Source organism: Lotus japonicus, chromosome 6 (assembly GCF_012489685.1).
Source record: "Lotus japonicus ecotype B-129 chromosome 6, LjGifu_v1.2".
In the NCBI taxonomy this organism is placed as follows: domain Eukaryota; kingdom Viridiplantae; phylum Streptophyta; class Magnoliopsida; order Fabales; family Fabaceae; genus Lotus; species Lotus japonicus.
This window is the reverse complement of record NC_080046.1, coordinates 14,559,514-14,586,013: the sequence shown is the minus strand read 5'-3', so window position 1 is coordinate 14,586,013 and position 26,500 is coordinate 14,559,514. Positions and strand designations below refer to the sequence as shown.

Here is a 26,500-nt window from a genome sequence, read left to right as displayed (position 1 = left end):
AATTAAATATTTGAAGAATATTTTTTGGGGGAAAACTGAACAGTAATGAACTACAATTCTCTTATCTTTTTATAAGAGAAGAGCCGAATCAATTGAAAATAATATAAAAATCATCAAAGCCTCGAGAGAAACCCTAGTTGTATTGTTTAGCATTGTATATTCACTTGTACATCTCCTCTGAATCAAACCTCTCCCCCCTAATGAACTAATGGTAATAATAGCTAATTAAAACATAAAGAAAAAAGAGCCTGAGTAAATAAAATTGGAAAAAATAAAAAAAAAAATAATAATAATAAAAACTGATTTTAACATCAGTTCATGAACTTTAAAGAAGTTGAAGCTTGTCCAAATATATAACTCAGCTATCTATATTTATGAATGAATTCTCAGCTATAACAAGATAACTCATCTCAGTACTCATTAAAATGGATTGCACCAACTTTCCACACAAGGTAAGTTGTTGCAAACATCACTGTGCTGATAAAAACAAATGAAAAGACAATGAAAAACAGATCAGAACCGCCAGGAAGATCGAAAGTCAAGCCCTGCTTCGGCATCCCTCGCTTGCTGTCATCCAACAAATTACTAGGTGCTTCTGGAAGTCTTGATCTTTTCTTCCCTTTCTCACTTTCTTTAAAAGCATCCAGCACACTCTTTCCCATCTCTGGTTTAGTTTCTTTTGATGAGTCCTTGTACCGGCTGAGGACTCGAGCCGCCCTTAACCTATCTCTTGCTGTTCTTTTGGTTGCAGAAGATGTTTCTGACCCTTCCTTTTGGTCAATTGATCCATTGGAATCATCTGATGTCGGAGATCCTGACTCGACATTAGTTTCAGCTTCCAATTGGAAAGTTTCGTCTGCAGGATTCACAGAAGGTGAATTTTCAGCATCATCACCAGAATCCTTACTACCGGTGGCTGCAGCAAGCTGATCACTATCTGCAACTGAGAAACAATGACCGAACCTTTTTTCCTTGACTAACATTCTTGATCTAGACATTACCGACAGGGGAGTCATCTGAGTGGCTTTTGAGAAAGAAGCCCCAACTGAATACTGTGTTGCATCTTGATACTTTGTTTCCAGCCTCTAATGGAAAATAGAAGACTTGCGTAAGTGATCAGAAACATCAGTCTGATAAAATTATTGAACTGCTGAATCATACTGAATTACTTGTTAAATGTTATAGCAAGGACTATTTTGGCCACATTTAGAGTTAATTTGAGACTTCTCGACACACCCCTCACACCCAAGGCTGATCATGTCTCCAGTAACTGGATGTAGGATAGACTCTGATATCATCTTAAAATTTACGGTCAGGGCTAGATATTTGGAGCGTCGAAATTGTAGAAATGAACGTCTGCGGGTGATCCATATGTGTGTTCTCCAGTAAACACATCTAGAATAGGCTCTGATACCATCTTAGATTTTGGATTAGGCGTAACTCTATCTCAAATGCTAGCTCAGGGTGAACGTTGTAAGGACTATTTGGTCATATCTCTAGTCAGTGTGAGACTTCTAAACCACTTACATCCTAAAAAATTATGAACTTAATAGAGTATTTATTTGAAATGAAAATTTTCCATCCAAAACCCTCAACCCAATTATACCTTGATTTTATCTCTTCTCTTTCCCTCCAAACCCCTCTATACAAACATATTGCTTACTAGACCTGCCTTCAGCGTACTACATTCTAGAACAAGTCCCACTGAAACATCAGTTTGGTGCATTTTGACAAAACCGGAACTTACCACAGCTCCACCATAATCAATTGTTTTGAATTACAGAGTGACATAGAGGTACAGGAATAAACTGGAATAATAGCCTTCTTAAGAAGTTCACCATCAAATATTTTTTACTCATAATAAAACAGATTATTAACACTTCTACTTATACTACTTGTTATCCCCATAAAAATCTTAAGGCAAATAATCCCTACCATTTAAAGTTCTGTGTATTGTGCCTCAAATCTCTTACAATCCAATATAAATTTCATCTTTCTTCCCGAACCTCTAATAGTACAAGCAATCTTCACTCTCCATACTTAAACACAATTTTATTGTTCTCATATAAACCAACTACTTCAAAAGTTTAAGCTTTTGGTTGAAGACACGTGAATGGTTTTTTATTATACTTCTAACATACTCCCATGCAAGAAGCGTGAACAATGCACAACCTCATACTTTGTGCTGAAATTCAATTACTTATTAGAAAAATAGGGGCAACAAGGATGACCACTTGGTCATAGAAACTCAAACTCCGATACGATGTCATGAAACAATTATCCCAAAACTTAAGCTATCGGGTGAAGACACACGCATGAATAGTTGAACACTACTAACATAGCTTGAATCCATAAACTTGTTATCTATATATCCTTCCTTCCTATACCCACCAGAAATAGGTTGGAGATTCTTTCCAAAAATGTTGAACTAAGCACTGGCAACTATTGAAACTAAAATAAGAAAATCCCATTACCATGATTCCCTCAAATGGGTATGGATATAATCCTTGGATTCTTCAAAACCAAAAGCATACATCTGATTTGAGAAACTTAGGAATGGCCCAAAATTTTCAATGAAACTAGAGGAAATGAAATAGAATAGCTACTAAGTAAAATCAATGGTGAAGAAGCAGGAGAACAGGAAGAACGTACCTTTGAGCTGAAGCTCATGATGGGGTTTAAGGATATGGCCATGTTCTTGTGTTTTTCAAAGCCGAACCATGGATAGCCACAAAGAGTGGTCATACTCTTACCGCTAGATTGTTTATTCTGGACTGAAATTGCTTCTTTTGACACACGCCAAATAGCGCGTGACCACACCTATTGCTTCTTCTTTTTTTGAAATGCTATTGCTTCTTTTTAGTAGATGAAAAAAGGGACAATTTACTCACAAAAATATCATAGAGGAAAAGGGAAGTTAAATGAAGAATTTATTTCTTTTCCGATGTAAAAAATATTTTATTTTATAATTTGTCAGTTCACCAAGAAATTATCAGTGTTGTTTTTGTATTATAAGAATACTACTTTAACAATAAAATTTGTGAAGCGAACTAGGTCCGTAAGGCTTGAGAGTGTGTACATAGGTACTCCACAATAAAATTTCTAGCTCGATTTATTGCGAAAAGCAATACAATACCCTTAGAGAGAAGTTTTGCCTATATCGCTCTAACTTCCGAGGTTGTGAAGTTCCCTATCCACGATTTTATTCATTGGAAAAATAGAATACTACTCTAACTCTGTTTCTTATTTATAAAGAATTACAATTTTTTTCAAGAAAAAGATTTATAATTCAAAATACTCGTAATTATGTGTTTTGGATCACATGGATTCACCTTTTAAAGAAATGTAACTAAAAATAACAGTGAATAAAATTCAGCTTTTGGCTTAACAAATGTTTTGTGATTTACAAACGCATGATGCACAACTTGTAGTTAACAATTAACATCATTCATTAACAAACTGACTATGAGTACCGCGTGATTAAAAAAAGCATTAGCTCAATTAAAGATGAGTTTTAAGTCCAAACCACTGGGGTTTAGTAATTGAAATGTATGTATAGTAATAGTAGGGTGGGTACTGGGTACTATACATATTCATTCCTATGTAAAATAGAAAAGAAAAAAAAACACATAAACCCATTACAACCCTCTTGGTTAACTAGCATAGTGTCACTATAATTTTTTTAGCTACTAAAACATAAATATTGCTATAATCATCAATTCTTAAATAAATCTAAAATAACATTGACAGTAATTACCAATATTACTCAACAGAGTAGTTATTCAAATATCATCTACTTTTAATTATTAAAAATCAGAAACAGAAGAACTTAATTAAATTAAAATCCAACATAATTAGGGAACTTTACCTCATTTTGATAAACTATTTTACGTCATTATTAATATCTTCAAAAGACTACAAAACGTTTTTAAAAATCTAAACATTGTTTTGGTCCCTTAATATCGATTCATACTAGAACCTATTAAAAAGTTAAGAATGGCTCTAAACTTACCGGTGCAAACTAGCACCTATTAATCTACACTTTTCTTTAAAAAAATGAGACTATTATAAGCGTTCAACTCTTGTACCTACAGATTTTACCCATACATAAGCTCACACCAATTTAATTAAAACTCTACCCATCATAAATAATTTTTACCTATAGTAATTAATTACACATTGTCATTCATAGTTAGTAATCTGCTGCAGATTGCTCCACATGTACTGGCATCCATGGCAAGTGATTGTAGTACTAATTTCAGACCATAACTATATAGTATTAATTTAGTATACTCACAAGGACTCAGCGATATATAGTGGTAAAAGATTAAAGGTACAAGAGATCATGCAAAAATATCAAAGCAAGGTGCTCCTAAAGTACCAAAAATAAGCTCGAAACCAAATAAAATTGAACATGAAAATCAAGTAGCAAATCACATAATGAAACAATGACGAAATGCACACAACAAACAACAAGCTTTGTTTTTTTTTACATTAACAAGATTTGTTTATTCCACTTATCCTGGTGGAATAAATCCAAGCCATGACATACATGGACTAGGAATTGAAGTACGCCTATTTCGTATTAATACCTTGGACCAAATCATTTAATACAAGAAAAATGGTTTTATACAGAAAATCCTCGGCTAGCTCCGTCGAAGCAGCAGCCCAAAAAATGCCTCATCTACAAAAAAATATTACAAAACTATGACACAACACCCCCCTCCCCCTCCCACACAGAAATACCAAATTATTGACTTGAACCTCCACCTCCATTAGAAGCAAAGAAAGAATAGAACTGCCTTAAAATCCCACGGGAAAATAGTCGAAAACTCCCAAACTGATACTTCGCCCTTCGCTTAGACTTACCGCTGAACTAACCACCATCCTTGTATCAGTAGCTGCTGCCCATGGGTGGCATGCCAAAAGGAGGCATTGGAGGCATCCCCATCCCACCCATTGGAGGGGGAGGGGCATAGCCTCCTCCCATTCCGGGCATTGGTGGTGCAGGCAAAGCAAGAGGCAACAATTGAGCATACATATTCTGCAACAGAAGTTTTCAATATGTTGAGAGTGACAGATGAGAAGGCGATAGAAATTATCAACTACGTTACTAGTGGGTAAGCATAAAATGGCCAAACTAAATTACCTGTTGTTGAATTACTTCCTTCTCTTCTTGTTCTTTAGCCTTCACTTCTTTCTGTGCTTCAATTTTGTCCTTCACCAGTTCATCAACTTTGCCAGTGTACTCGCGGAGAAGCTACAACAGCAGAGAGAAGACATTAAAAGAAAGAACTAGATAACATGAAGAAAAAGACATGCACATCAACTGTATTGTAAATTTTGTGCTATACAAGTAAGCAGCAAAGAAAAGAACCTGTAACACGTATGGGAAGGCAAAGTCAATTATATTGTGGATCCAAGCCAGTTCAAGAGCAACGTCTGCCCTGATTAAATCATAGCAAACAAATAGACACGAGGCAAAGCATTCCTTTTTTCCCTGCATAAGCATGTTAGAAAAGATATTAGGATATAATGATTTCACTCAATTTTATGGATATGTACATTAATATCTGTTTTCCAACATATGCACATTAATATTAAAAAGATTAGAAAATCACCATTCCAGAAGTTTGGGCCATAAGGTAAGAAAATTTAATCACAATCCCTCAGTCAATAACTGGACAGTAAAACTCTAAATACAAAATGGGCAGTATAATTTGTCACTATAGGCTTGACAAAATAATACTACTAATGCTAATTGCCATTAATTTATCTGCCTGACTTAGAACTGCACATGCTATTAAGGATACCTCAAGCATTAATTGATAATAGTCAACCCTAAATCATAGAGGCCAGACCTATATTCAAGAAGGGAAGAAAAGAATCACATGCAGATGAAACTGGATTCAGTACCTGATCAATGAAATAAACAAGTAACTCCTCAGCAAGTTCACGTTCACCAGATTGTGAGGCCGTCTCCATGGCATCTTTGTAAAGGTTATCCTTCTTTGACAAGGCAATGGACTGCTTCCACCTACCAGCCTTCTTATAAATATAAGCAGCAACACGTCTCATCTCAAGAAGCTCATGCTTTTCAATCTGCAGAACAGATGATGATGATGATGATATATCAGGATCCTAGAATGGAATCAATAAGTGGTCAACATGAAGAATAATGCAGCTCACCTTCTGTGCCAGGCCTATTTGGTCAAAGTTGTCGTGCAAATCAATTGACTCGCGCAATCTATCATAGTCTTCCTCCTCCACATATATCTCATTCAGGGCTTCATTAACAGCAGACACGTTATTGCTCTGAACTGCAACCATGTATGGCTTGACAAGACGGAGATGACCAGCCTACAGCACATAACAGGAAAAACATGAGTGACAGAAACAAGTATAAACCAAGATCTAATGAAATATTTGACAGTATTAATGCTACCTTTCGCATGATATCAACAACGCGTGCATGGTCAACACGAAGTGCAAGGACATTCAAAACATCGTTTAGAAGATCTGGATGCTCTTGCAAATAGAAATGAACAGACTTGTAATACAACTCCACATTAGCAACTTTGACAATAACATCTTTGAATTGCATGTGATCCCATGCTTCAGGTGAATGGTTCATGATGGTTGTTGCTGCATTGTCAAACTCATCATATTGGATATACAAATAGGTCAGTTCCTTCCAATGTTGTTGTTCATCACAAGCTCTTATGAGTTTTGGAATATTGAGTCGGGTTGCAAATAGTTTGATATGTTCCATAAGTTTCTCAGGACGGTATCTAGCGTACAGAACTCCTAACTCGGTAAAGATGCCCATATGTGCCCGTTCTAATCCTAAACCACTCTCCATGAGGGATATTAGCTCGTTGAAGCAACCTCTATTTTGGTAAAATTCACTGACCTCTTCCAAGTCATCCACCTACAAATTCAAAACAAAAATTGACATATTAACTGCAGACCAAGTAATGCACATAAAACCTTCCCATAATTACAAGCTCGCAGCATACTACGATATTATATTCCCATCACATACTGTGAAAGCCCAAATTATTCAAACTTTCTAATAGAAACCAGGGGATACCTGACCTGAATAAAGAAAAAATCTATAGTTCATCTCAACATATAGTTAAAGAAATGAAAAAAACATTTTACCTGAACAATAATGTTCAACCCACATATCTGGGCCAAACGGAACTCCTCTGCATCAACACACGCGAAGCAAACTTCCTTCCATGTTTTTGAGCTGTTAGCTTTCCTTGCTGCATCAACAGCACCTTGGAACTGTTTCAACTTCACAAGTGTGACTGCTAACTTGGCCCAGTTAGATATAAAAGCAAATATAATTTTTGCAGCCTCATATAGCTCTTCATCATACAATCGGTCACCAACATTTTGAAGATTGGCCACATTCGGCATAAGAATGAACTCCTCAATGTCACTGAGCCTGTCGATCTTTGCATAAGCATAAATGAGCTCACTGTCCACCTTGGGTTCTTTTGTCTTTTGCCTTACCATCAGCAAGTATCTCACCAAGTCATTGTAAGCATTGGTATTTTGAGCAGCACGGATAACATCCAAAAATTGTGTGGCATCATCTGCTCGTATAAATGACTCAATTGCTTCACTTACTAGCCCTTCCCTGAGTTGAGCCTTGGCCACCTGACTCCATACAGCATCCTCTTCAACTCGGAAAGCAAACTCCTCAGCTCTATCAATGCTATGAATATTATCTAGCAAGACATTGACTGCTTGAACATTTAAGTTGAACTTCTTAAAAATTGCAAATGCTTCTTCATATAACTGAGCCTCAACAGCCATTTCTCCAACTGCAGGACCATCAAAATTATCCAGTCTATTTATATAATCCATGACTCTGGATGTATCAGCCTTTATTGCTGTCAAGATAAGCAGATTCTGCAAATTAAAGTTCCCACTGAAAGCAGAATTCTGAAGCACAATCTTCTCAAGAAGCTCAATCAATTCATGAGGTAGATCAGCAGTCATGAAAGCCTTAACAGCTGCAGAGACTTGTTCAGGGCTCTTGCTTTCAGGCAGAGCAGTAGATACAACTTGATCAATAAGCTGTCTTCTGTAGGCATTATCAGGGTTAAGAACTTTCTCCCAAAGGTCACCATCCATCCTCTCAACAACATACCTGTAATCAATAGCATATGAGCATTGAAGCCAGGGATAAATATTTAGTGAAAGAAAATGCATATAGACTACAAACCTTGCTTGTAGTTTGAACAAAGAATTTTTGTTTGTCACATTGATAAGTTCATCATCACATTGTCCTCGCCTATAAGCCACAACGGCCAAGGTAGGATCACGTTTTTCACAATATTTTCCCACAACTCGAGAATCATAGTATGGGTTTGTAGTGAGAAAATGTTCTGGGTTGTTGTTGCTATCAATGATGATCTTACCCAGAGCATTATGAACATGTGCATCCTGGCTTCCCTCACTTACAAGATGTTCCAGAAACTGTGAAAGCAAACGAAGCCGATTCCTGCATCCCAGAAAGAGCAACATAGGAAAAGGCAGAAACATGAGTGCTAGACAAGCAGACAGTATGTAGAATTAGAGAATAGATACCACCTCTTCTCACATTCCTCCACCAGTGGCTCCACCGGCAGCAATGAACGAACAGAGAGAATCAAGCCTTTGATAAAATCTTCTGGACACTCATCATCTAGCAGCTGCCCAACAACTAGAGGAGAATTCCCTGGGTTCACCTATAAAGCAAGGCACAACATAACTAAGAAGCAGAGAGAGAGAGAGGACAGCACTCATGAAACAAGCAGGGCCACTGCAATAGAATTACAACAACAATACCTTCTGAACATATCCTTCAATGTAGCGAAGCATGTTATTTGTGTATAGATAGTGTGTCAGATCAGGAACAAATCCAAATCGATCGCAAACATTAATAAGAGGTCGTGCATCGGGAAGCTTAGCTTCCATTAGAAAGTTCTTCGTTTTCTCAGGATCATAGAAAGTTGATTCTCTAGTCACACGCTCGACCTCTTTGATTTGTCCAGTCTTTGCTGCTGCCTCAATGTACTTGAAGTGGATGTCGGGATCCTCACTGGCATGTTATTCAGAGAAACATATTAGCAGATAAACATTCAACAATACCTCTGTAAAAATGGGATAACTTGTCGCCAGCCAAAACAGATCTTTCGAAATGAAAGAATTACCTGGAGCTTAAATATGAACCAAGGAAGAAATAGAGTCCTTCATAGGACCTGAATTGCTCAAAAATCTTAATGCAAGCATCAACGCCCAACTGTTCACAATATTCTTTAGCAACCTGGACAGACATAAGTAAGCTTCAGTTATAAATTTATTACTACTAATTCTTAGTTATAGAAGAAAATGAAACTACCGTACCTGAACAATTATCTGTAGGTTGCCTCTAAGATTGACCAGTAACAGATCTTTCATGCACTCTAAGGCCCATTCTCGTGACAGAGTACCAAAAAACTCAACAAGTGACTGCATCAATCAAATAACCACTAAGTATTTTCAACTACCATGATGTTAGAATAGACAAACTACAAAGCAAAGGGGCACATAAACCTGTGGCTCAATTGCATGTGTATTAACTATCACACGTTTTATATCTGGCAACTCTGTGTAATGCTGCACCAAAAACATTATAATAAACAAGTGAAATGACATTCAGCCTAAACTAATATAAAACCAAAAAAACAACACATTTGAAGGATCATTACTTGCAAAGCTCGCACATAAAGACCAGCTTTTTCACAAAGTTGGGCAATACGTGGACGATCATAATGGCTGAACATGCCATTAGCCAAAATAGCATCAGCAACATTGGGAAACGTTACCAGATTTATCTCCAAAACCTGAACAAAAATTCACAAGATTGAATCAGTGCAAAGAAAGGACTGCAGGAGTAAAATGCCCATAACAAATGAAAAAATGATGACTGGAACCTTTGTTTGAAGGAAACCATGTTCAGGTAAATTTGGCTTCAAAACATCTAGGAGAAAGGCAGTAGCCTCACGGATCAAGTTTCTCTGTGCAGGACATAAAAAACAATCATAAGCTCATAAATCAACTGTCCAGAAATGCATATTGCTAAACTACAAACAGGAGAAACAAAGCAAGTGCTCTTATATTAAATGAAAATGGGCCACTTAAACATTTCATGATATGTCAATGAACATGAAGCAGGAATATATATATTACAAATTCCATTAATGGCTTAATCACAGTAGATAACAACCTGAAGAAACAGATCAGTTATGGTGTTGTAATCAAGAGGACAACCTCCCTCCATTTGAGACATCATTAATGCAAAATTAACAGCACCCTGCAAATCATCATGAAAAATAGCTGTTGAATTAATTTATAGAACTATATTTCTGAAAACCACAATGAAAAAAAGTACCTTATAGAATTTTCGGCCCGGAAATTATAAAATTAACTGTGTTGGAAAAACAGTCAGTTACAACCATCAGACACATACCTGAGGATCTGTCCGGAGAATTGTTTGCAAAAGGAAGAGATAGTCAGGTGTGTACCCAACCTATAGGAATAAATAAATAATGAAAATGTTCAAGCACACGAAAATGTCAAGGCAAGATATGTAATCTTGAGAACACAGGCTAAGTAAAATACTCAACAGGCCATAACAACATTAAAAAAATTAACAATAGAAGGACAAAGAAACTTGTGAATCAAAGAACAATATTCATTGATAAAAAAAGCCCTTTACCTGCTTAGAATATATGAGAATCTTGTCAAACTCCCTTCGCTCAGCAAACGCAGCAACAACTTTTGGAGTAGCTCTGGCTTTGATATATATTTTTAAGGCAAGGTCATTGTCCACAGTCTACAATGGAGCATGCCAATTAAAATTACACGATCTCACAATAAGTAAATTGAACAAGAAAAAGTATACTGGTCATAAGGCAAACAGTTAGAAAGAAACAGAAGCAAAAAAAATATAAAATAGATAGATCAAAATCCAAGTTTTTCATAATTTCAAATGCAACCCAACCTTTACAAGATCTCCTAGTTCCTCACTGCATTCAAGCTTGTCCTCTGCCAACCAATTTTCCAAAAGATTTTTCTTGTTCTGATTCACAACCAGCCGTGACAATTCTAATGATTCAAAGGCATTCAGCTTTCCTCTAGTTAAAAGGGTTCCAAAATACTGCAAGAGTGGAGGAGTTTGTCCAGCTTGCACAGGAACACTCTGCAACATTAAACAGATTGCGACACTTTAAACATCAGTCTAACTGACCAAAATAAAGGAAAGCTAATAAGTAAAAACAGCTCAGTTTCCTTTATCCCTAAAAACAAGTAAAATGACTGCCTACAGCCTACAGAAGTTTTGTTGCTGAAACAGCATGAACAAATCTTTCATAGCCACAAAACCTGAAATTTGGCAACTGTATCAGGTGTACGAAGGATTCCTTGCGGGGACTCAGCAGCAAGCTCAGCTGCTTCTTTATACTTTGTTTGGGCAAACAGTTCATGGAAACGTTCAACAACCTGTTCAACAACATGTCAACAAAGACTAACGTTAATTTACAAATTAAAAAATGAGCAAAAAAAGCAATTAACAAAAGAATATGCCATTTTAGAAGAGGCAAATCAGGCAATTACAATCAATTTCAAAAATTTGGAAAATTAACAAAAAAAATCAATTGAAGCATGTACATTTCATTGAAACGAAACAAAAAAATGCAAATGACTGGAGAAGAAACAGATTTGTGATAATTCAGCATTCAGGTAACCCACATAACCTCCCTTGTACAAAGCATCTATTTTTTACCAGCATGAAATACATAAGGTTGACAGCATGACACAGATACAACAAATTTCAATAAGGAAAGGATATTTCTGTTGAACAATTTTGTATTAGCCTCAACTGATGAATACTAAAGAATATTATCATGTATTAATTAAAAGTTAAAACGTTGAACATTTCACACAAAGTTTGCATTTAGCCATTATATGAAACCCCCACCATATTAATCATGTGAAATTCCAATTTCTAGGGACCTTCCTGACAACACCCCAATAAAGAAATGTTTTATGTTTTAAACAACAAGCGACATACCAGCTTCTCAGCACCTGGAAGGTTTCCTCTCTTGGCAAGATTGACGGCTAGCTCCAAATTATTTAACTGTGATAATAACAAATGAAATTTGTGAAAATGTCACTTTTTCTACTCTACATCAAGTGAGAGAGAACAAGATCAGGAACATACTTGACCACTGACAAAATTCACAATTGTTTGCTCATTAACAGTAGCCAATAACACCTGGCCTCTCCTGTTAATGGCATAAAAGCCTCCAACTGATGTAGCTTCTGACGTCAAAAATATAGGATCTGGACTAATTCTGTTCCTATACACAGCAGTGGCCGTCTCCAAATCATAGACAAATAGGAGACCAAGTTTCGTGATCACATAAATCAAATTGTATTTGTGGGATATCTGCCAAAAATCAAACTACGAATCAAATATCTGCACAGTTTGTAAAATGAAAAACAAACACCAGAAACTTCAATACCTGCATGGCAACTGGGAAGTCATCAGCAAAATCTGGGGGAAAGAAAAGATCTGCTTGTTTCTTTGTAAATGATGGCTTCCCTGCCAAAAAAAATATTAGAAGTTAAATCCTGGGAAGATGACCAATTAAATCACAATGTTATTTATGATTTTTCTGTAACACAATATCACCAATCCATCTTCAAATGTTCACACTAATTTCAATTACTGCTTCCGGAATTTGCGAAATCAACCACCAAACAACACCATTCAAATAATATAATATACTTACAGCAGCTTCATAAGTTTATTGTTAAATTGAAAACCCAACAGAGTATATTACGATCACATCATTCAAAATTTCCTATCATTCAAATTTGAAGTAATACCTAGCAGTGTTATCAAATAGCGGTTATAGCGGTGCTATGCCGCTATAGCGTAGCGGATTTTTGGCTTATCGCGACGCCGCTATTGCCCGCTATAGCGCGCTATTCCCGCTATTTCCGCTATTCGCTGCCAAATAGCGGCCGAAATAGCGGATTTTTGGCTCACCGCGATGGTCCGCGATCGCGATTTGATAACACTGATACCTAGAGCACGGCCTAACTAAAACTATTAGCTATGATAAGTAACCTCCTCCATACAACAAAGTTACTAAATGATCATTTTAATTCATCCATCTACAATATGAAGTTTATGAAATAGCTATCCTGAGTTGAATAATTATAAAATGCAAGATGGTGTTATTCTAGGGGTATCTTTAGAAAGGTTATCTTCCCTCACCTCTAGAGATGCAATACAAGATATGACCAGTTAAAAAATTTAATTCATCTATTTAAGTAATTTAGCAGAAAAAGAAATAAGCGTGGACACTCAAAATATAACAACTAAATTGGAATCACAAGACAAATTTATCTAAGAACTATGCAGACCTGGTTGTGCACCCAGCTCAATAACATGCAACTTGGATATAATTTGTCCAGCATTAAGTGTCTTCGTGGCAAACGAAATCAAAGTAGAAGGATTTTCATTCCCAGGAACCTGTCCAAAAACAAACTTCAATTTTTCCAGTACATAGTAGCATGATATAGTAGTATACAATTATTCAGGTAAATATTAAATTAAGAAATAAACAAAAATACACACAAAATCATAAAGAGACGCACTTTTAACTGAGCAAATGATGCAGCGTGTGCTTCAAGAGCTTGGCTGCGCTGTTGATCCACGGAGAAGAGTTGCATGTTTCCTTTAACCAACTGTGGCCTCTATAATGCAAAACAAATAATGAAACAAACCAAACAGATCAGACTCGTGAAAGTTATAATAAAATAGATCATGATCATTTTCAAGAACCAACTAATTCAATAGGTTCAGGTAATAGTAGAAAGATAGGTGTTATATCTAACAAGCCTTATAGAGTCCAAGGGTCATCTGAGGCTGGAGTGTACACAATTGAAGGCCCTTATAACATTATATTTAAATTTAACGTATATCACAAGAATGGGAGCAACCAGAGTTGAACTCCAAACTACTTTGCCAAGGAGGCACTACTACCAAGGAACAATAACCAACTAACTATAGCAAGTACCAGATATATACCTCAGGGGAACCAGGAGCAATACCAATCAAGACCAACCACTTTTCTGTAGGATCACATCGATAATTAATTATTTGATTGTTTGCCAAATTCGCTGTTCTCTCGAACATCTTTACAGGTTCAGAGTCACCTACAAGTTAATATATCAAACCAATAGACTGGTAAACAACTTGCAGACAAGCTAGAAGCACACTGAACAAAAATACATAAACTAGAAACATGGCACAAAACCAGAGTTAAGCAGAACTGAAGTTTATCCTTATCCTACCCTCAATTGACCAATGGTATACAGATGTCTGTGTCACAAGACCCAACAACTTGGGAGTAATCCACTTCCAAAAGACTACCTGCACTCAAAAAAAAGGGCATTTGACGAGGATTAATAAACGTTACCTGGTCACTCATTATTTTAAAGAGCATGTATACTCGCACATGACAATTACCTGCTCAGGCATCTGGTAAGATTTCATCTTTGCCTTCATTTCAATATTAAATATTTGTAGGTGATCTTGAGTTGTTCCTTGGAGTTGGGCTTCAAGAGAAGGATGTCAAGTGTAAGTGAATATAATTCGAGAGCATATACTAATTGAGGTGGTGCATCACAAACAAGAACACATGGCATAATCAAACAAGAACATGAAGCTTCTCCCTAAGGTCAGATGCTTTATGAACATACAAACTATTTTTATAGGAATTTTTTTTCTTAAAATAAAACCACTGTCAAGTTTCTCAAATGATGATAACATGAATAATATATATCATAACAACATTTAATTCGCCTTATGTGCAATGTGAAAATTGGGAATGGTAAATATATGAGCAAAACTAGAAAGCATTATCACATAAATATCATTATGAACAATATAGTTCCTATCCTTGAAAAGAAAGATCTCAAGAATCAAGTCATAGAGTAAACTACAAAGTATGACCCCTCCCTCCTTTCCTAGTAGTAATTTGACTGTAATGGTTCTTTCACCCTAAAATGGGAGAAAACAAAAGTAGCGATAAGATTCTTCTCTACATGATTATATTCCTTAAGGACATGATCTTTTGATTTCTTGAAAAAAAATATATGAATGCCAATTGATATCGTATTCTAAAATGAATCAAAGATCTATACTTTGCGAGTACGTAGAATTATTTCTCAACCAACCAAGTCATAATGCATAAGAGGATACTTCAAGATCTTTTAGTCATCTCCTAGTCAAACTTGTTGAAACTAAGCAGTTTACTTCATATAATAGTTGCATCAAAGGCAAAGAAATATGAATGCCAATTGATATCGTATTCTCAAATGAATCAAAGATCTCTGCTTTGCGAGTACGAAGAATTATTTCTCAACCAACCAAGTCATAATGCAGCAGCAGATACTTCAAGATCTTTTAGTCATCTCCTAGTCAAACTTGTTGAAACTAGGCGGTTTACTTCATATAATAGTCGCATCAACGGCAAAGACATAAATTACTTAAGCTCTGTCCAGTGTTATCAAATCACGATCGCGGACCATCGCGGTGAGCCAAAAATCTGCTATTTCAGCCGCTATTTGGCAGCGAATAGCGGCATCGCGATTAGCCAAAAATCCGCTACGCTATAGCGGCATATAACACTGGCTCTGTCTCACCAAAAAGTAAATAAATAATAAATAGAATTTAATTCCAAACAAATCTTACTATCTACAATGACATATAATTCAGATCAATACCGAAATGCAAGTAGTTAGCTTATCCACAACATTACTAGCTACAATCACAGCTTGCAAGTTCAAGTAAAGAAGAACAGAAAGGTGTAGCAACCAACCTTTCAGAGCAAGGATTCTCGAATTCGGATTCATAAGAGCAGAATCAGCAGTAATAGGCCTCCTCAAAGGTTGCATCGGCATGCTCATATCAACGATCACCACGCTATTCTGCGGAGAAGTTTCTCGAACGCATATGTACTTATCAGACTCCATCGTCACGTGAGTGAACGTGATGAACTGCGGATTTATACCAATGCTCGGCAACTGCAAAATCACACACAAATCACATCACATCATTCATTCAAATTCACAACAGCACAAACGCAACGAGAAATGTTCAGATCTGCGTAAACTCGATGATCAACAGTAGCAAAGTAAAGCAGCACACAGTAAACTTCGATTCGGAAAATTCAGAATCGAGCAAAGCATAATAATAACTAACTGTTTGAGTTGCGAATTGAGCTAGGGAAATGGAGGAAGGAGAAAAGAGGACTCACGGTGAGGGCTTCACGCATGGTGATCGGAGCGTTGGCGGCGGCCGCCATGGTGGCGTGGATCGGAGTTCGGATCTACGGCGGCGAGAGGGATCGGAATCGGTGTGAGATCTGGAAGCAAGTTGGAGAGAGAGAGAGAGAGAGAGAGAGAGATCTACGGAGAAGAAAAGAAAGGAAGAAGAAAAAGGAGGTTCTGACAGTAAAGCGGTCTCAGGAAGAGAATGGAATCCGGAAGGAAATGAAATGACAGAGTAAGCTGGAATCACGTCTTATGCGCTAGCTAATAAAGCAAATATCGACCATAATTTGAAAAAAATAAATAAAAAATAAAAAACATTGCTGCTCAAAATAAGGGTAAATATTTTTTTCAGTTTTGTTTTTTGAAACTATTAAAAGAACGTGAAAGGTTTAACAGCAATGCATGATTATTATCTATCTAAAACCAAGCTTAAGTAAGCTTAGACATAAATTGCCAAGTTTATAGGATCCTTTAAGATTTTTTTTCTCCTTCAAAAAAAACATCTTTTAAGATTTTTTTTAAAAAGATTTTTTTAATTCTTGTAACATGATAAATATTTCATTTAAATTAATTTTTAAAAACATATTTTTGTTTCTACAATACTTTTGTTTTAGTTTTCAATCTTTGATAAAACGAAGAATTAAATTATATGTAAAAGTAATAATCAATACTAATTTCAATTTTTTTTTGAAATGTAATTTCAATCTTTGATAAAATGGAGTATGCATGATATTCAATTATCTCATGTATACTAATCTATAATAAAACCCAAAAAAAATGATTAAAATGCCTACATTAATAATTTTTTAAAATATTATAATAATAAGGTGTTCTGATAATAATAATAAAATTATTAATTTTTCAAAAGAAAGAAATTGCATAAAGTTTACGGACTGAATTAAATACATATTTTCCTCACATGTTAGCACCCAAAAATAGGAAAATTTTGACTAATGTGTCGGTTGTTGATTAGTTAATTTCAACTATCGTAAGTCGATGAATAAATTGCCGATCACTCATGAGTTGATAGATCAGTTGTCAATCAGTCGTTAAGTTATAAATTGGCAATCAATCGGTTGTTAGCCGATTTGGGCTTGAAATGTTGGAGGTTGTTAGCCTCAAATTTATTACTTGAGTAAAATTTATAGATAAAGCACATGTTAAAAGAGATACCGGAGTTTTTATTGATAACAGCAAATCCCTACTTTTAAGGAAGGGATACTATGTATAGACATTGGAAGTTTACTATATTTAATGAATTCTTAATTGATATTTACGTCAGATACTTGGTCGATGGTAGTTGTGGGCGAGAGTGGTGATGTTATACAGCATTTGGTGATACACTATCTAACTTATCATATCATTTACATTGATACAGTCATATATTTGGTCGATGGTAGTTGAGGTGGAGAGTGGTGATGGTGGTGGTAGTGGCGGCGAAGGGTGGTAGTTGTGGCGATAATGGCGGTGGTGGTGGTGGTGTGTGGTTGAGGCGATTGTGAGTGGTGGCAGAGTTTGTTGTGGCAGAGTAGTGGTGGCGGTGATAGTATTCTAGGGTGTTAGTGGTGGCAATGATGAAGAGCGATGGTGGCGACAATGAAAGTAGTGGTGATTGTAGTTGTAGTGGCGATGGGTGGTGGCAGTAAAGTGATGTGGTGGTAGTGACGGTGGTTGAGGCGTTTGGGAGGGTAGTGATGGAGTTAATTGTGGTGGTAGTGGTGGATGGTGGTGATGACAGTTGTGGAATTGGTAATGGTGGCAGCGATGGTGGCAACAACGACGATAGCGATAACAATGAAGGTCGCGACGGTGGTGGAACTGGTGGAGGGTGGTGGTGTGGTGGTTGTGATAGTGGATTAAATTTCAAGTAGCTTATACATCACATTTTTATCATGCATCATCCATCATTGATATGTAATCCATCATTTTCATCTATAAGAGTGGATTGATGGATACGTTTATACAATATCATGTCAGCACCAAACAATAGGTAAACTCATAATGTATCGTATAAGTTTGTACTATCATATCTAATACAACGTACCAAATGAGCTCTAAGTGTTTTATTCACCACCCCGTTACAAAAAACTTGACGTGTCTAACATAGCTCTATGTCTTTGTTAGGCACATCATTTATTTTATGTATGTGACATCACATCATGAACACATGCAAAGTTTAACATGTCTTTTAAATTATGGATATAGTTTAGAGATTGAAGTATAATATGTCGCTACAATAGAACGATTTAAATTAGTGTTGAGTTTTGTGTTGGAAAAAATCTATTTATAAGACTCGTCACTAATTTTGTCTTCATTATTCAGAACTTGTGATGAATTTTGACATTCTGTTGCAGAGGTTGAAAGTGGTAGAATGCATATTTCAGACAATAATGAGGTAATGTCATTTTAACAACCTTGAGTGGTTGTGTGAGTGTGTTTTACTCTAAAAAATGATAACTATTAGCGAATTTTAACATATTTTGATTACTATTTGGAGTAATGAACAAGAAGTTGATTCAAGTGATACAAACACGATTCTTTTTTTTTGTACAACGGAAAGATAAATTGCACCTTGTACCTCCTCACCCCAACTCATATGTCTCATTTCTCTTACCACTTGAGTTATCATTCAGAGATACAAACACGATTGCTTAATGTGGATGTTACTTGCATTAAAGAAAAATGAATTATTTAGTGACACTATTTTGGAGAGCTTTTGTTGGAATATGCACTAATAGCTTAATATTTTATATTTGATTATTAAAATCGAAATATGCAAGAGCTACCTATAAGTTCACACACATATAATTAACCCACTATAATGTTTTTTTATAAGCAACTAAAATGTAATATCTTATTTGACTAGGTTCATTACAAGAACACTTATTGGGTCGGGTTTATTGAATGAGCACAATAAGCATTAAGGAGAATTATGGTTAGCCACATTGGGAGGCTTATAAGTAGAGCATGAGATGCTCAAACCCTAGTCAGATACTTTGCTCAGACTCTTGCCTTTGATAGCACATCGAGCCACAAGGTTTCTAGTGGAAGTGTTCGTGTGGACTTCTATAGTGACAAAGCTACCATTGCTTCATGTGCTCATGTCTTCAAGATGTAATCTGTATTCTCTCTTGCGTGTTTGCTTGTTGTTTGAGTTTTGAAACATAGTTCTGCAAGATATCTCATATGGAGAATTCTTATTCCGCTACAGTGATCAACCATATAATTCCCTTCAATGTTTTGGGTTTTATGTTTTTGTTTGGTTGGCTAATCAATTGCCAGCTTGTGAGTTGTGCCTTATCTCATTCACTTCTTTTACTTCCTCCTCTCATCTTTCATACGAAGTATTTCATAAAATATACTCATCAAGTACAAAATTTCAGCTAATTTAAGTACAAAATTCAAAATATGAAGAAAAATAAAAAACAAATAAATATAAGATTCAATGAGTGATTTAACAACTATATATTAATTATTTTTTTGGTCAACTATATTAATAACTATAACTATAACTATTTATTAATAAAATTGAAGGAATTGGGCCCAAAGTTGTGCAATGCTGGCGCAGCCCAAATGCTGGTGGGAAAAAATGTCTCTTTGGAAATGGTAAGAAACATTGGTTTTGAGAACAGGGTAATAGGAAGTAATAGATTTCCATTCCGTCCCCTCCAAAATCCAACACACAAATAGAGCACAAGGAAAAGGATGTCACAGCTGTGAGAATAGTGGAGGTTTGAGAGCTAAAGAGGCATCACATAGCTGAACCTGAAATGGGAGAGGTGTAGGCCAGATGGAGAAGGCAAACAAATAGACAATTTCAAAAAATTGTCAATTAGTCTTCAAGAAAACTAGAGTTATATGATGTACACAATTTTAAAGTGACAATAATCGCCATCGAACAAGTGAACAGCATCCACCAGAACCCTATTGAAACAGTATTCAGTTAAAAACCAGAACATGCGACACTGGAATAATGGCATTTTCGACTAGAAGCAGCGGATACTACGGATTTTAATTATAACAATTAGAAAGCGAACACAAGCAGCACTGAATGTAGCAAGCTTAACATTACCCATTATTCGAATATGAAACCAAAACTTTAATCCAAAAACTGTAGCATGAAATTTTCTAACTTGCTATTAGGATAATCAATATACTGAGCTCGATCACAAGTTCACAGAACATTTAAAAATAAATCCCTTAAAAGACGCGGTACGATTTCCCCATGGTACTCTTCAGATACAAGCACCTAACCTGAAATCAATAACAGGTTATATTAGATTATTGGCTGGCTCAAACAGATTCAAAAGAAACAAAAAACAAAAAGCAATTCCACGTGGTCAGGGTTACATATGCCCAAAGTTATCTGAAGCAACACATCCGCAAAGATGCAAACCAAAAAGGCATTTATCAAACAGTCCATCCTTGATTTGAGGTAACATTATGTACAGTGGTGTTGAAGCCAAACTAGGTATGCAAATTGAAGACGCATTGCCGTACTTACGCACATTGCAAAACGCACACATTAAACTTAAGACTAGCTGATATCTTAATTATCATCAAGAACGGATAACTAAAATGAAATCAGAAAGCAATGGTTAACTCAAATGTTATGAGTGTACTTACATTTTGCCAGTTCTTTTTCAACAAAGAGACAAGGAAGTTAACACTCAGTTGCACGTTTTGAAAGATCTGTTTTTCTTCCATGCTAACATTACCCACGGCGACTCCCATGCAGAGCACCTTTTTGAGCTGAAATTTGACCATAGCCTTAGTCTCATTAACCTTTGCTTCAAGGGATTCTTGGTGAGTGACAAGTGTAGGGAACTTGCCTGCATAGTCAGACAAATATAAAAATCAACTAAAGCAATATTTGAAAATTTGAAAGAATCACATGCTTAATATAGCAATTCTTGATTTTTTTAACCAAATCAATTAATCACATGATAGGGGTGGGTGGGGGATAAAGCTTGAACCAGAGAATATATGAAGCAGTTTAGAAGATTCTTAAGCAGCTAGTAACACAAAAGAAATACAAAACAAAAGTAGCCAGTTATTAATGAGAAATGATCATAACAAAGATCACCAAGTACACTCAAAGTCCAAAAACTTAAAAAACCCTAGAGCAACATCTGGGGTGGGGGGAACTTGCCTGCCTTGTTGAGACCAGGACCCAAAAGACGAGGAATCTGCTTAATGACAGCCTCAGAAGCTAAAAATGCATGGTATTTCTTAGCTAGCTTCTTCACCAACTTCTTATTTTTGTTCAGCTTCTTCAATGCTTCGACATCCATCCAGTCCAATCCAATTTTCTCCGCCTGAAGAGTAGCGAAGAGACATTAACACAACAGAGTTCCCAACAATTGAACAAAAATTAAAAAAACTCTAAAGCAAAAAATAGCTCCCTCGAATTACGGTTAGAAAATTACAGAAACATTGTGTCATTTCAAGTTACTTAAGTCATTACTAAATACTAATAACCAACCAGTAATTCAAATGTTCAAAACAAACTCAAAAATGGCACACAAGAACAGAAACAAATGGTCTTTAAAGCACTATATCATGTTATAGTAATTGTAATAATAAAACACAACAATACCTCTTCAACGTGTTGAGCATCACCAAGCATGCAAATCTTCATCTTGGGTCGAGGGATATGGGGCAACTTGACAGAGCCACTGAAACGCTTATCTTTCTGGGGATCATAGTTCTTGAGACCAATCTGGAGTTCAATGGTCTCCACAAATTTGCGATTCTTCTCCTTGGAATCAGTCATGATTCCGGAGATAGCTTCTCTGACAGCATCATTCTGAAGCTTACTGCACATTCAATACACAAATACAGATCAGAGGAAACACCTCACGGTGGAAATTGGTAGCAAAAACGCATGAACAAGTTACAAGAATGTGAAGAGAATTGAGTACCTCATCGTTAGGAATCAGTGGAAGAAGAGCTCACAGCTGCGATTGGAAACAAGGAAACGGAAGATTGTTAACAATGGCGGCGGAAAACAGAGAGGAGAGGAAGAGAGATGTTACATACCAGTGGCGAAACCCTAATGAGATTTGGCGGCTGGAGCTGGGAAGAAGCTGAGCACACTGTGAACCGATATAAGTACTAGGCCGGGTTTGGTTTTCCTTAGAAAAAATGAAATGGGCTATGCCTATGCATTTCCATCTATTTAGTTATTTTATATTATTATATGTACAAAAAAAAAGTTATTTTATATTTTTCCTCCCTATAAAATGGAAGTACTTGATTATAGTCTGCATTTTTTATGTCTTTGGGTTTGGTCCCTAACTCAAAAGAAATAAGTGGTTTTATTCACTATTGATGTTAACTTCCGTTACAAAAAACTTGATGTGCAAATAGAGATGTGTCATCATTAGGTACCTCACTTAGAGCATTTTTTTTTTTCAAAGGAATTCCTTTGAAAGTTCTCCATGACACTAATCCTTCGAGGCTCTGATATCACGTTAAGTGGGTAAGCCTCTCTCAACAAATACTTCTCCATACGCACTGCCCAGAAATCGAACCCTAGACTAGATGGTTAAGGAGCTCAACTATCTACCAGTTGTGCTACACTTTGTTGGTACTTAGAGCATCTCTAATGCAAAGTTATTAGTTCTTATTTCTCATATAAGAACTAAGAACTGAGTTCTTAATCATTGGAGAGGGGTGACGTGCAGTTCTTAATTCTGAAAAATAAGAACTAGTTCTTATATAAGGAGTTTCACTTTTTGAGTTCTTAGCATAAAAAATTAATTTTTTTTTCTCTCATTCATCAATTGATTTAATTTAAGTATTGAATTAGAATTTATATTTTAATCAAAATTATATGAAAATAAAAAATATTACTAATATAATGGTATTGTGAGACCAGATGAATAGTACTAAGAACTAAGAACTCATGGTTGAAAGAAAATCTACAAAGAATTACTTAAGCACATGTGGCAGTACATACCCAAAGCATCTCTCTAATTGTGTAAAAACATAATTTTTATTTGAGGAATGTGCCTTACACAAAAAGAAAAAAGAAACAACGTAGTGGGATAAAGAAGAGAATGCGGGTATTGACAACACCACTATATCTCTCATTTACTTGAGTGTCATGTTTGCAAAATGTTGACAAAAGAAAGGGAGAGAAGAGGGCTGCTTCTACCGTGTGTCAGTTTGAAACTGACACACGGTACCTCAGTTTTAGTTGACCTGGAATTATAGGTTGTGACCGGTCATAAAAACAAACACATTTCAGTTCAATCCCTTGTCTGAAAGTGAGTATTTGAAGTTTGGCCCTTGTCTTAAAGTCACCCCTTTATTATTGCAATCTGTCAACAGTGGCGCAATAAATGAAGAAACGAAATGGAAAAATGTCTCACCTCTGAGGCAAACCCATCTTGAGCAACCACTATTCAACCACACATCAGCTATCTTCACCTTCCGGAGGAGGTGTTTATAGGATTTCTTCGGCCAGGTTAATCGTCCTGGGGTTCTGTCGGCGGTGATTGACGGCGTAGCTGGAGTGTTGGGCGGCGAGAAACACCTTCGTGCATCGTTTGAAGTGGAAGGATAGATCTCGGTAAGTACTCATATAGTTTTCCTTCTACGATGATTGTGATTTGAAGATGATGTTTTGGTAAAACCCTAATATGAAATTGATTTTCAAAGTTATAATCAAGGTTATAAATTTGTTCGAGTGAATCAGGTTTGATTTTGATATCTTTGTGCCATCGATTGACATTTGTTTGATTTCATTTCCCCAAACCCAGGATTTTGTTTCACTGTGCTGCAGTATTTTAGATTAAGCAAAGTTAATGCTTTTTCATGTTCATACTCAAAGTCTCGTGATGAATAGTGATAAAACATGTTAGTTATACTTTGTGAGTGAAATGTGCTGAAATGTTGTGTAACTTGTGTTCTTTATATAGCAGTATAGGTCCCTGATACAGTTACCCTGTTTTAGTCCATGTTAAAGATTCCAATTAGATTTACTTGGCTGTTGATAGAAGCTCATAAACCATGTGTTGCAGGGACTAGTAGTGCTTGACCATACATGGGTCGTTTGATATCTACCCATTCCATACTCCATATTAGTGCACATATGCATTTCAACAATTGTGAATTGTTGGTGTCCATTTATTTCCCCAATCAGTTTTTTTGATATTAATTGTGGTTCCTAACAGAGAATTGTTTTGAAAAGAACATAGCTTTAGGGGAAATGGATTTCAGTCATGAAGAATATTCAACTTAGGTTTGTAAAGTTTCTGTTGGTTATTGGTTATTTAGTCATAATTTAAAGTTGATGATTATTGAAGCAATTTATAATATTAATCAACAGGTCAGCATTGATGGGATTTCAATGGATGAAGATGGGACAAGATATGGGTCTGATTATTCTGGAGGGAATGAGTACTCGAATTATATGTCCGGAAGTGAAGAGATTGGCCATACAGATTTGAATGAGTCACCATACACTGATTCAGAATCCTCAGATGGCTCAGACCATTATTATGATAATGGTGAAGACAACAATAGTGATGCTGAACAGGATATGCAAGTTGATGTCGAGAACTTGCATGTGCCAATTTCTATTGGCGTGGAAGGTATTCTGAAGATTGATACGCTACAAGATATACTTGGCATAGATCTAAAAAAATTGGTACCACTTGACTTGATGAAATATGACTTTCTTGACAGTGAGGTGGCTTATCTTTTCTACCATTGGTATGGATGAGTAAATGGGTTTGCCGTTAGGAAATACATAAAGATTCACAACAAAGAAGGGTTAGTTATACTGCGCAATTTTGTTTGTCATAAGGAAGGTTTGCGTGAAGATAGGGGTTTGACTATGGACAAGCGTCAACGTGAATCAAGGACAGATTTCAGGTGTGGGTGCACGGCCAAATTTCGAGTTCATATAGATAAGACAAATGGTCGGTGGTATGCAAAGTTGTTTAGTGATGAGCACAATCATGAGTTAGAAGATGATAAAATGTGTGGCATGATAGCAGCTCACAGGAAAATGAATGAATCGGATATTATGCATATGAACAACATGTCACGGTCTGGTATAAGTACTCCTCAGATCCACAACACCTTTGCCAGCCAAACAGGTGGATATCAAAAGGTAAGATTTTCAAAAGGAAATATGTACAATGTTCAAGGAAGACAACGAAGAATGAAGAAGAAGGAGCCGGAAAAAACTGATGCTGAATTTGCAATAAGTTATATTCGTGGGTTGGGAAGCAAAGATCCATTATTGTATTGTCGGCACGTTGCGAATGATGATGGAAATCTTGATCGCCTTTTCTGGAGCGATGGAATAAGTCAGCTAAACTATCAAGTATTTGGTGATGTTGTTGCTTTTGATGCCACGTATGGGAAAAATCGCTACAAGTGCCCCTTTGTTGTATTCTATGGAGTTAATCATCATAACAAAAGCACAATTTTTTCTACTGCTCTGGTTTCGAATGAGAAGATAGAAACGTATGTGTGGCTACTTGAGAGGTTTTTGGAAGCTATGAAAGGAAAGGCACCCTTGTTTGTTATTACTGATGGTGACAAAGCAATGAAAGCGGCTATTAAACAAGTGTTTCCAAATGCCCACCACAGATTATGTGCATGGCACATCCTTGATAATGCCAGAAAACACGTGCATATACGTGCATTCAATACTGAGCTAAGGAAATGCATGTTTATGGAGCTTGATGTATCTGAGTTTGAAGAACACTGGGCTGCTACTGTTGCAAAGTTTGGCTGGAAGAAAATACTTGGGTTGAGGAATTATATGAAAGAAGAATGATGTGGGCTGCTGCACACATGAGGGGCCGGTTCTTTGCTGGATTTAGGACCACCTCGCGATGTGAGGCGCTGCATTCACAAATTGGTAAGTTTGTCAAAAAGCGTTATAACCTTACTGAATTTGTACAACACTTTCATCGTTGTTTGAACTATCTGCGCTATAAGGAAATAGAGTCTGCCTTTAACTCATCCTATGGCAAAATTGTGCCGAAAACAAAAGTAAGGGATTTAGAGAAGTCTACAGCAGCACAATTTACGAGGGGTATCTTTTACAAAGTCAGGATGTTACTTGATAGGGTTGGCACAA

At 36.3% G+C, this 26,500-nt stretch overlaps 4 protein-coding genes across 4 annotated transcripts; 1 reads left to right on the top strand and 3 right to left on the bottom strand.

The window, feature by feature from the left end:
• Positions 1–350: 350 nt before the first annotated feature.
• LOC130725885 (uncharacterized) lies at positions 351–2,810 on the bottom strand. The gene is made up of 2 exons (XM_057577075.1): positions 2,653–2,810; positions 351–1,085 (listed from the first exon to the last, which is right to left on the bottom strand). The coding sequence occupies exons 1-2, from the start codon at positions 2,743–2,745 to the stop codon at positions 411–413; spliced, it is 768 nt and encodes a 255-aa protein (XP_057433058.1). The 5' UTR covers positions 2,746–2,810; the 3' UTR covers positions 351–410.
• Positions 2,811–4,441: 1,631 nt separating this feature from the next.
• LOC130723709 (clathrin heavy chain 1) lies at positions 4,442–16,627 on the bottom strand. The gene is made up of 30 exons (XM_057574834.1): positions 16,377–16,627; positions 15,939–16,143; positions 14,585–14,673; positions 14,410–14,488; positions 14,144–14,271; positions 13,711–13,809; positions 13,477–13,585; positions 12,567–12,646; positions 12,263–12,490; positions 12,113–12,178; positions 11,425–11,541; positions 11,045–11,242; positions 10,760–10,876; positions 10,511–10,570; positions 10,268–10,354; positions 9,975–10,058; positions 9,750–9,884; positions 9,595–9,657; positions 9,406–9,510; positions 9,213–9,325; positions 8,848–9,100; positions 8,611–8,747; positions 8,243–8,521; positions 7,165–8,167; positions 6,446–6,931; positions 6,190–6,360; positions 5,917–6,102; positions 5,378–5,500; positions 5,150–5,260; positions 4,442–5,044 (listed from the first exon to the last, which is right to left on the bottom strand). Exons 1-30 carry the CDS (start codon positions 16,422–16,424, stop codon positions 4,895–4,897), a joined length of 5,109 nt encoding a protein of 1,702 aa, XP_057430817.1. The 5' UTR covers positions 16,425–16,627; the 3' UTR covers positions 4,442–4,894.
• Positions 16,628–20,440: 3,813 nt separating this feature from the next.
• On the bottom strand, positions 20,441–22,557 carry LOC130724668 (60S ribosomal protein L10a). Its single transcript, XM_057575945.1, has 6 exons — positions 22,435–22,557; positions 22,317–22,352; positions 21,992–22,211; positions 21,545–21,710; positions 21,019–21,224; positions 20,441–20,646 (listed from the first exon to the last, which is right to left on the bottom strand). The coding sequence occupies exons 2-6, from the start codon at positions 22,319–22,321 to the stop codon at positions 20,593–20,595; spliced, it is 651 nt and encodes a 216-aa protein (XP_057431928.1). The 5' UTR covers positions 22,322–22,352; positions 22,435–22,557; the 3' UTR covers positions 20,441–20,592.
• Positions 22,558–25,240: 2,683 nt separating this feature from the next.
• LOC130724958 (protein FAR1-RELATED SEQUENCE 5-like) lies at positions 25,241–26,194 on the top strand. The gene has a single exon (XM_057576225.1). The coding sequence runs from the start codon at positions 25,241–25,243 to the stop codon at positions 26,192–26,194; it is 954 nt and encodes a 317-aa protein (XP_057432208.1).
• The last annotated feature ends 306 nt before the right edge of the window (positions 26,195–26,500 follow it).

What these genes read in the sequence shown, in the direction of transcription:
- LOC130723709 (XM_057574834.1), bottom strand. Translation starts at nt 16,424, where the DNA reads ATGGCGGCCGCCGCCAACGCTCCGATCACCATGCGTGAAGCCCTCACC. An exon ending in TTCCAGGTGCTGAGAAGCTG is followed by an intron (nt 11,542 to 12,112) that starts GTATGTCGCTTG and finishes GTTGTTGAACAG; the next exon opens with GTTGTTGAACGTTTCCATGA. An exon ending in TTGTTCAAACTACAAGCAAG is followed by an intron (nt 8,168 to 8,242) that starts GTTTGTAGTCTA and finishes TATTGATTACAG; the next exon opens with GTATGTTGTTGAGAGGATGG.
- LOC130724958 (XM_057576225.1), top strand. Translation starts at nt 25,241, where the DNA reads ATGGACAAGCGTCAACGTGAATCAAGGACAGATTTCAGGTGTGGGTGC.
- LOC130725885 (XM_057577075.1), bottom strand. Translation starts at nt 2,745, where the DNA reads ATGACCACTCTTTGTGGCTATCCATGGTTCGGCTTTGAAAAACACAAG. An exon ending in TCATGAGCTTCAGCTCAAAG is followed by an intron (nt 1,086 to 2,652) that starts GTACGTTCTTCC and finishes ATTTTCCATTAG; the next exon opens with AGGCTGGAAACAAAGTATCA.
- LOC130724668 (XM_057575945.1), bottom strand. An exon ending in TCCTGGTCTCAACAAGGCAG is followed by an intron (nt 21,225 to 21,544) that starts GCAAGTTCCCCC and finishes CTGACTATGCAG; the next exon opens with GCAAGTTCCCTACACTTGTC. An exon ending in TGAAAAAGAACTGGCAAAAT is followed by an intron (nt 20,647 to 21,018) that starts GTAAGTACACTC and finishes TATTGATTTCAG; the next exon opens with GTTAGGTGCTTGTATCTGAA.